The sequence below is a fragment of the Triturus cristatus genome, chromosome 4_1 (assembly GCF_964204655.1).
Source record: "Triturus cristatus chromosome 4_1, aTriCri1.1, whole genome shotgun sequence".
In the NCBI taxonomy this organism is placed as follows: domain Eukaryota; kingdom Metazoa; phylum Chordata; class Amphibia; order Caudata; family Salamandridae; genus Triturus; species Triturus cristatus.
The window spans coordinates 916,006,308-916,016,779 of record NC_140585.1 but is presented as its reverse complement, the minus strand read 5'-3'; the positions used below and the strand labels follow the sequence as shown (position 1 = coordinate 916,016,779).

The 10,472-nt window shown below is 46.9% G+C and overlaps 1 protein-coding gene across 1 annotated transcript; it reads left to right on the top strand.

Moving 5' to 3' along the window:
* The first annotated feature begins 4,571 nt into the window (after window positions 1-4,571).
* Window positions 4,572-9,884, top strand: ATP6V1F (ATPase H+ transporting V1 subunit F). The gene is made up of 2 exons (XM_085653706.1): window positions 4,572-4,921; window positions 9,145-9,884. Exons 1-2 carry the CDS (start codon window positions 4,764-4,766, stop codon window positions 9,344-9,346), a joined length of 360 nt encoding a protein of 119 aa, XP_085509832.1. The 5' UTR covers window positions 4,572-4,763; the 3' UTR covers window positions 9,347-9,884.
* Window positions 9,885-10,472: the final 588 nt, after the last annotated feature.

The following is a 10,472-nucleotide window of genomic DNA, read 5'->3' as shown; positions in this document are numbered from 1 at the left end:
TACCGGATAATCTTAATAAATGCTGCATTTTGGGACAAAGATACCAGGGAATAAATGCAAAGGGGGCTCTCCAGTGCGTGTGAACCCATGTCATTGCGATTAGTAACTGTTGCTCTGTTCGAGCTAGAACATGCGACTTTATTCATTTAATCAATTAATCAGCAAAGCATGCTGGAGGTGAAGGAATATGTGGCCGGCCCAAGGATATACAAAAAGAGCCACGGCGTTGAAAGGTTCCAGGGACATGGCTGAGTGAAGCGGCCTCACGACTTTTGTGACCTTGTAGCGCAGGTACGGCTGGTCCTCGAAATTTATTTTAACTGACAACACAAGATGGAGCCCTACATGTGGACCTACGGAAAAGCTGCTGTATTGCCAGCGGCGCAGGAGTCTGCATAAGACACTGCATAAGGGCATAAGCAATGTGGAAGGAAGGGGACACCCAAATACTTTACCAGATCAGCTGAAGTTAATCTAGCGATCAATGGGGCAAATATAGATGTCACAACCAGATTTTTCTGTATAGACTAAGCTGCCACTATGCCTGTGATTCGAAAGAAACAGAGCCGTAGTCATCACTGGTGACCCAGGCAAAGTCAGGCAGATCATTGCTTCCCCAGGTCTATTTACAACATTTACTGAGATACAAAATGTTAAGGGCATCTGCAATGCATAACCACCAGAATACGATGGTGGGCCAGTAGCGATGGACGACTTACACAAAAGGCTGGTAAAGCAGTGGACACTGAGATGTTGCACTTGGCCACCAAGAACTCACAATAGGTCAACCTGCCTGGCCCAACCCAGGCAATAACCGGGAAATCACACCTTCTCGGACAAGGGACGTTGATGGACACAACAAAACGGGCCCCCCACCCTGTGCCATTGACCGACTCGAGCCCACGAGGTAATCTACTCTGGTGGAGGACACCTACCCCCTGATGGATGCCGTTAACACATTACCCCTACAGGACATAGCCCCCAAGGTGGCCGACTCACCACGTGCTCCCCGAAAGTTTTTGCCCAGGCAATTCCTGCTACCTATAGTCAAAGTTCTTCCCCTACTTCTTTCTTCACTCTCCCAGTAGTAAGGAATTTATGGAAGTTTGTACAAGGTTTTCTCTTCAAATATGTTGGATTCTCCCAGGGATCTTAACAATGAGCTATTTACACGAACGCCTTCCAACTCAAGCCCCTGCATATAGCTGCAGTTCACAGTTTGCGTTGCGACTACTTCAGTACCAAATTGTGTGATGCAGCCCCTATGTGTCATTAAGCCATATATCACATTTCACAAAAAACAAGGCAATGAAAAACATGACTCCTACCTTCCTCCTTAAAGTTATTTCTAATTGTGCCAAACTAAATATGTTGTCCCCTAAGAGCCCTTTCCATATATTTTCTTGCCAGATGAAACTCATCTCACACACATGAAGCAGAGTTCTTAAATAGTGCCTAGTCAAACAACAGACTTGAGGCAGTCTACTCAACTGTGCTCCTCTACCATAAGATGGTGCTATCTAGACAGTCGTCGCCAAGTTAAACCATATCCTGCATTGCAACAAAATTAAACAATCTCATTCAGGCGGGCTGAAGTTCAAATTACAACTTATGCAGGATTATTGCATTGGTCTAAACACCCTGCGCACCAAATGACGCTACACCAAGGACACACTTTTTTTTTTTTTTTTTTTTTTTTTTGGCACGGGGAGATTAAGTGATTTGCCAAGAATCACTGCATATTGAAAAGGCGCTGAGACAAGGAGGGTATTATAAATAGAAGCTTGTGGCATTTGAGGAATTATAAGCAACCGGACACGTTCCATCGGTCTATACTAGTAAATGCGCGCTAGTATATGGATGCCGTTCACGTTTAGCAAATGCAGCAGCCACATAAGCAAAAACACAACACCCACAGATGCATATGTCGTCTTCTATTTGCTGGTCAGAAATAATGTGCCACAGTAGAAAAGGCCGACCTTAGCTCATTTTACCGTTTTGTACCCGCAGTTGGATCACAATACATGCATGTGGAAATCGCTTGCACCTGCACCCAAACGGGACGGGGGAGGAAATTATATATTTTAAAACAGAAAATGTGTAGAAGAGAAAGCTGTGACTACCAACGATGATACCTGCTTCTAACGGCTTTGATGCTTCTGCGAGGGGGGCACACAGGTTTGGAGCGCTAAACATTGGAAACCCCAGGCCCTCCAAGGCCAAAGCCCGGTCTGCCAACCCACCCGCGCACCAACCGGGAGCCAGCACAATCAGACCCCCACGCTGCACCCGACCGGCCCGACATGCGGGACAGGAGTCGGCACCATCATATCTATAGCGCGAACTTGCCCGAAGGTTTTTGAAGCGCTGTGCCGGAGCACGACACAATCAGGCACGGGGAGAATAAGTGATTAACCCAAATCATTCAGGCACAATGTCCACCCTCCCCATGGCAGGCACTCTGCCCTTGCTGCCGCAAGCCTACATAGCGCGTACTCGATCCGAAGGCACCGGAGGGCCATTCATGACACCGCATCCACACTCGGCCCCACGGAAAAGGAGCGCCCCACATGGCACCGCATTACATACACATCCCGGCGCAGGGGAAAACAAGAAAAGAAACGAGGGTCACCTCGTCAAATATCGAAGCACACCTGCCCGGTCTAGATGAGGCGGGGTGCAGACGCGAACACGTGGGTCCTCTGGGACCACCGGCAAAGCGCCTCCCCCCCCCCCCAACGTATCCTGATAAGGCGCTGGATAGCCCATAACTACAAAAGGGGGGGGGGGGCACCGCTTATCAGGTACAAATAACAAACAAAATACAGCCCACGCACTGACAATCGACCCGACACACACCCCGCAGGCGGCGTATAGCCTCTGCCCGAACGTCCCCGCAGTCAGGCAACAAATTGAATTCCTGCTCGCGCTACAGTAGTAATGACACATGCGGAGGCAGCGAAGGCAGCGGAGCGCTTCCTACGAGCACCGTATTTAAGCTACACCAGCAGGCACGCAAAATAACCCCTACTGCAACCATCAGTGTTGCACCGTCGCCGAGACCCCCGCTCGCTGCCAAGCCGCGAACACCGGTCCCCCAGAAAGCGTCGACCGCCAAGACCAGCCAGCAACCCCACCACATATCGCTGCGCGGGTACCGCCAAAGCAACCGGAGGGCCACGCCTGAAACCGGAGACAGCGACTCAACAGTTATAGTAGGCAATCCTTACATATCTATGTAGCGCGAACTCGATCCAACGACAACGGGGCACCCCACTTCGCTCCGCATTTACAGTGGCTACGGCACAATACGTCAACGCGCTCTGCCAATAAACAGCAATTCCAGTGATTAAACCTTAACAACAATGCCACAGTGCCTCCGATCGGAGCACGTCCCCACAATTGGCCAAGATCGGACACTGAGCCGCCACTCCTAGCGGCTGGACTCGAACCAGGCTCTCCCGCCACACGGTCCGCCCCATACGCCCTCCTCCCCGCACAGCCCGCGAAAAACATTTCCCGCCGCCATCCACAAAAACCGACCAACTCAATAAACTCTGCTGCCCAAAGAACTACACTCACCGAATACAAAAGGCACGATGAAAAAACCCGGTGTGCAGGGCAGCGAGGAGGACCCAGCGCTGGGGCGACACCCGACGTGACGAACGGCGGGAAAGGTAGCCAGGCGAGACCAATACGCGTGGCCAGGTAGGAGCGGCGCGCAGGAGGCAGAGGAGGATCTGGGGGAGTGAGGCGCCTAAGAAGGGGGTCTAGCCTCGCCCCCCGATCGACACGCCTCCTAAAGGCAAACTTATTGGGAGTTCCCCTCCCTGGGCGCGGCCTCGCTAGCGAGGCGGAGCAGGGGGGGGGGGGGTGCTGCGACGGGCGGCCACTAGAAGGCTGCCTTGCTGATGTCCCTCTGCGTGGGACGCGGGCAGCGGCATACCAACGACAATACACAGACACCTGGTTACATTAATATGAATTAGGCTGAGCTCAAAATTAAAACACCTTTAGAAAGTGGATGTGGGGCCGGCGAAAGGACGTAGATTAACGTCTAGACCAGGTCAAGCAGCATTTTCTCCTTTTGGCTTGTTAATAGGGTGACCATATCTTGTGACCCAAAAACAGGGACATTTCGCAAAAATAGAAGAAGGACTACAATTTTACATCAACAAAGTGGCCAAGAATAACAGCCCTCATCAACATAAAAACGCAGAAGGGGCACTAAGCAAATAAACAAAATGTAATTTTTAAAACCAGCCTCATACCTGCTCATAAAAGTGGTTACATATAACAGCTGCTAACCAGCCCTGCTTTGGAACACCCCAAAAAAATGATTCTCACTGTTTTCAGTTGACCCGCTCCAAAAACCGGGACGTGAACCAAATATGCCGAAATCTGCCGGGACAACTATTGATACAGGGACTGTCCCGGCGACTCAGGGAAGGCTGGTCTCCCTACTTGTTAACCAAATTAAAATGTACTAAGCGACAGTCCCTCGCTTTGAACTTTGCCTGATTCTAACGTGGCGCTCGTCACGCCCATTGTAGACGTACGCATGTGCATTAGAGGCCCGATGATGCTGCGGTGCACGATGTTAGCGTCACTGTCAGCTGCTCCTGCTGTAGAACGGGAGCTTGTCAGATCGCGTGACAGGGTTCGGGAGCCGGTTCTTGTTGCCAGGGCTGTGCGTGCCGTGCCCCTCTGCCGCTGACAGGTCGCCGAGCAGCCGTGTGTGAGAACAGACCCCAGGAGCAGCCATGGCGGGGCGTGGAAAGCTGATCGCTGTGATCGGGGACGAGGACACCTGCACCGGCTTTCTACTGGGGGGCATCGGTGAGCTGAACAAAAACCGCAAGCCCAACTTCTTGGCCGTGGAGAAGGACACGAGCGTGACTGAGATAGAGGAGACCTTCCGGTGAGAGGGGGATGAGGAAGTAACCGGGGAGGTTGGTGTGGGGAGATAGGGGTTTCGAAAGTGTGGTGCAGTGGTTAGTGAGAATCATACAAGTACCCCAGCCCTTTAAAAGGGGGCTCTCTGGTATCATTCCCGTTTCAAACACATGTGATCGTATTTATGAGGCTCGTGAAGGTCTTTAAGTGGTGGGGGGGGGAGGAGGGGGGCATAGTGTTCCAGCCGACGAGTATGTTGTTGTTTCTCTGAGCCTTCTGTTATTCCCTCCCTTCAGATGTGTAACACAACTGTCATACACCCAAAAGCAGCCGGGTGACTGGGCGTTATTTCAAGAGAGAAGCCTAGGAGTGGATGGCAATGTTTTCTGAACACCTTTTTGACACTTTAGTGGACAAGACTGTAACTCTGATAATGTCAGTCGTATTGGGTACCCTCCCCATCTCATACTCATCTGTGCATGATGGTATAACCTGATACTAGGGTAGGAGACCTTCAAATCCTGGGGTACAGGACCCTTTGGCTCACCTGTCTGTGAGTTTATGCACACCACAGGGGCTTATCCCCTCACGAGTAGAGATATCTGACTTTCTACTCAGATGTACATGATTCTGGGTACCAAAGGAGGTGACTAACGTGTGGAAAGTCTCTCTGCTTGGAGCGACCATAAATGTTATTGATACGGCCTGAATCTGATTATTTTACCACAATTGCCGGTACTGCTAAAAACCAACAGTTCTGTGACACTTGGGTACATTCGGCTCTAGCTATCAGCATACGTAGCGGTAGAAGTGGGCGAGCTCGAACTAGAAGCCAGGCTGTGGCACAGTTCGTGGTCCCCTTGCCCAAAACAAGCCTCCATTTACAGGAGTTGATGTGGCGACAGCTGCCCACTTTATTACCTGGGGAACCAAGAAAGCACAGCCTCGATTCAGCATCCTCTAAATGCCGGCAGATCTCCCGGAGTCAAAAAAGGTGTTACATAGTCTGCGTCTGTTGTGAAGCACTCTTATGTCCTTGGGCAAGATTCGTACTATGTGGATTTGCCCAAAAACGTGGATTCTGCTCGCCATCCCCACTCTGATCTCCTTCTCTTTTCACTAATGACAAAGCATTAACCTCTGATGTCAGAATGAGATACCAGTCTAGATGCGGAAGTGCTCAGTGTGAAAATGGGAGATCTAGGACTAGTCCCGGCTTCCCTGCTTGACCCAAATTGTGGAATCCTAGACAAATACTTTTATTTCACTGAGTCCTTGTTTTTTGTTTTTGTTTTTGTTTTGTTTTTGTATTTCACATATGAGAGAGCCCTTTCAAATATGTCAGTTCAGGATGTGCTCTGTACAAAAACATATCGTTTTATTTAAAAGCCTATGATGTTGCTCCTTCTATATTGTAAATCTAGGCTACATATACAGTACATATGATTACTGACTTGCCTCTTAATTCACTAAGCGTATTATCAGGTCACAGGCAGGAATGTTTCTTAGTGCTTGTTTGAAAACTCACTTCAAAATTTAAAAATAGTGTATTTTTTAAGACACCTTATCTTATTCTAACAGGATGTCTGGTCTGTGATTTACATAAAAAAAACATTTAGAAGCTTGGCTTGTGCACAGGATCTAAGAGCCTGAGCCGACCCTTTGGCGTACCCATCTCTACATAGCAGTTTTGTGAGCAAATTGAGAACCTCTCATCCAGTGCTGCAGCCATACATGCAAGCACAGCCTGCATGATGTGTAAGCCTAAATAAATCAATTTTACAAATCAGTGACCTCCTTTGTGTCACCGTCTTTTGGGAAGTGTACAACGTGGATGTTGAAGTAAGTGCATTGCTTCCCCATCCCCCACACATTTTGAAGTAATGCACTTGTTCTGCTTTTCAGAAAAGCAGGAATGACTGACTCGTGACTTCCCCTTTCTTCCGGACGGAAAAGAACTCTGCGATACCCCATTTTGAGTTGTAGATCTTAAGTATCAGGTTATTATAGTCAACGTGCTACCTAAATTTAAGTTTTAGTTTCTGGGTCTTGCAGCCTTTTCTTTCCAAGTGGGACTTTTAATAAACTGTGTACAGGCTTATTTTTTACTGAAACTTGTTTAAATGTTAATTGTTCTGTGTGAATTTTGATTTACATAAGTGATACCCTGCCGGTTTTTTGTAGTGTTGTTAAGGAGGGGGCCCGCGGCGGGTTGTGCTGTCTACTGTAAACATACCTGTTGTTGTGAAAACTTGCGCCTGTGAGTAGGTAGAGCAAGAGGCTGCTTGGCTCTGCTGCTCCCGGATCCACTTAGATCGAACTGGAAAGAACGGCATCATGTCTCTCTGATTTGTCCTTGGAGCACACCGAAAGTCACCGAGAACAAGCAGTTTCGGTAGAGCAGTTTTGCGCGAGAACAGTTGGCGCGCCGGTGCAGTGAGGGCACCGGTGAGGAACAGTGCTAGGCCGTTCATGTAAGTTCAGTTTTTGAGCAGTCTGAGTGGCACGTAGGGCAGCCTGGACAGTGGCGCAGGATCCCCGTCGCCATTCACACAAGCCTATGGCCTTTTTAAAGATATGTGAGAATAGGATGCTGGAATCTCTGGGGACACTTACAATTCGATGCCATCACTTTTTATTCCTCTAGAAAGCCTAGCATAATACATCCAACACAAAGATAAGTTACTCTCCCCCTCATACATGCGGTTGGTGCTCGCATTTGATTCAATTTTATTGTTTTGCCTTTATTTGCTATATACATTTGGGGCACAGGTTATACTCAAAAGTTGGTTGGTATAAGAGCGACAATGTGTCTTTTATTTGCCAGCTGAGATGGACCGACAAAAATGTTTCCAGTCCTAATTCTGAAAGACAAGTCTTTTTTTGTAAGTGGCTCTATTATCTAACTGGTTATTCGGTGAAATGATGTGGTTATCCTTCATTCTAGTACATGTCTGAGACTGCTGTTCTGCACGTTTAGCTTCCCATGTTGAATGATTTTCACTTGCAGGCTTATTAACTCATTAGGCTTACATGCCCATGTACCCAGCCCTAATTGAAACACTGTTAAGTGTTTGTAGGTGTTCAGAAGTACCTTAAAATTAAGCTAGAGCTCAGTGAAGGAGCTGTGTATCACCATTGACTAAAAAAGCATCTTGGCCAGTAGTTTAAGGGCTGTGAGAGTACCTTCTTAAAACTAGGTTCATGGGCAGTTCAGTTTAGGCTTGAGCAGAAGTCCTCACTGAACAATAAACATCTGACTTTATGAAAGGCTGGCAAATGTTTGTTTAAGACGGTAGATATATGAAAAGTACAATGTACGTGATGCTGTCATAAGTTCAGAGCGCAGATAAATTGGTGAAATGAGAGAATAGCTGAGGCAATGGCTGACAAAAGGGGAGTGAGGGATGTATTCACAGTTTAAGTTGAGACGCTATGAGGACAGTATAAGGATTATTGCAGGAGTTGCTGGCTGTTGCTAAACAATGGGTACAATGGTTGAAACATGCGAGAGCACAGGGAGAGGTTGAAGCTGAATCACAATTGGAGAACAGCTCTAAAACACAGACCTCTGTTTCTATTACACTTTTCATTATTTGATATCCTATTGACCAGACGTCCCAATTCCATCTCACCTGAAAAGAATCCATGCTCTTCTTGGGTATTATATAATTTGGGCTTTCCATACTTTTTCGCACTTGGCTTAGCATCACCAGGTCAACTGAGAAACAATGTAAAATCTTCATTTTGGTCTCCTTCATTACGTACTTGTTGACCTGGCCCAGCAGCCAATAATGTATGCAAACAGCATTAGTTGTGTGCATCTAAAGAGAGTGCAAGTTTTTTATTTTTTTATTTTTTAAAATCTAAGATTTCTAACTAGGATTGGCCTGTTTCTAATCACTCTTAGTTTTGTTGGATAAGGAAACTGAAGCATGGGGCAATTGGAATGTGGTCAAGTCAAGAAGCCATCATCAGTGCTCCGGTCTCCGAGTTTTGTAGTTAATAACTTCTTCCTGAACTCATTAGAGACCTAGGATTTTTCAGGAACCCATGCATCTAAGCAAAAATGTACATAGATCACCCTTCCAAATTTTAGTTAAAAGTAACTACTGTGTTTAAACTTTACAGCCATTCTCGGTGGATATTGCATGCCTTTATCTTGCAGTGACCTGTCTCCTAATTCACTGGACGTTTACCTTCTCTATTTCCTGATTGATGGAAAATGTTTTTACCTTCCTGTTGCAGGAGCTTTCTGGCCAGAGATGATATTGGAATTATCCTGATCAATCAGTTCATCGCTGAAATGATCCGTCATGCCATTGATGCCCACAACAAGTCCATCCCAGCTGTACTGGAGATCCCTTCCAAGGAGCACCCGTACGATGCCTCCAAGGACTCCATCCTGAGGCGTGCCAAAGGCATGTTCACAGCTGAAGACCTGAGATAATTCATCGGATCCTGCTGGACAGTCCCTTTAATTGCAGCAGTGCAGCCATCCATGTAACACTTATTTGTAACATTCCAGTGTGTGTAGTGTTTGGTGGCCATAGGCCGCAAATAAATGCTCAAAACTCCCTTTCCCTGGATGGTGTAATGTGGCTTCCATCCAGGTTCACGTTAACTTTCTTTGGATTACAGAGCGTATTTATTGAAAATGTATTTGCCACTGGTGCGTTGAAAGGTAATTCCGAGAAAGATTCCTCAACTTGTTGATTTTATTACACTAGATTCAACTTAATTTTGTCGCCAGCTGCTGATTTTCCTTCCTTAGTGGCCTTTGTAGAGGCAGACTCATTTCCAACTCTGGTGCCCTCTGGGAAGAGGAGGGCTCTTGCATGTATTTTATTGGATGTTTATTTTGCGCCAGGTGTCTCAACTTGATATGGCTGGGCTTCCGATTGTTGCTCCTGTCAAGCTACCGTTTGAAACATCACACTGTTAGTATTGTTATGTAAGTAGTAAATTAAAACTAACTGTGGAACTTAGAGTCGTTTTGTTTTTTTGGTTTTTTTTTTCCGTACTGATTTCAAAATTAATTATTTGCTTCCATGTGCGTAGAACCAAGTTGGTAGAATATTTTAAGTAAACGGTCGAGCAGTCTCTTTCAATATATATATATTTTTTATAAACTGTTTGTACACCGAATTAAGTATATCTCTTGCGTATATGGGGAACTCAAATGGAATGTACGTTAGCTCTGCCAAATGGAAGTTTGGTTTACTGCCGGCGATTTCTACCATTCTTGTGTTCTGTTATGACTTGTTCGGGGAATTAAACTGTTTTGCTTCCTTATTTCATCATGTTGTGTGCACGCTGGCTGCTAATACTGATGTGTGGTGTGGCCTGAGCTTGCTAATGTTGCTGCTTCTGTTCCTTTTTGGGACACTTGTGACCTCATTTACATTTGGCAGTCCGGGAGCACTGCTCTTCGACCATGGGGTTTCAGATTTGCCATACTCTGTGTGGGGAAAGTGCCAGGTTACAGTCGGTAGAGCCTCACCTGGCACATTGGTCCTACGCATGACAAGGGTCATACCTTGGATCAGGTCTTTTCCACGTCCCCCGTTGAGGTG

What these genes read in the sequence shown, in the direction of transcription:
- ATP6V1F (XM_085653706.1), top strand. Translation starts at nt 4,764, where the DNA reads ATGGCGGGGCGTGGAAAGCTGATCGCTGTGATCGGGGACGAGGACACC. An exon ending in GAGATAGAGGAGACCTTCCG is followed by an intron (nt 4,922 to 9,144) that starts GTGAGAGGGGGA and finishes TTCCTGTTGCAG; the next exon opens with GAGCTTTCTGGCCAGAGATG.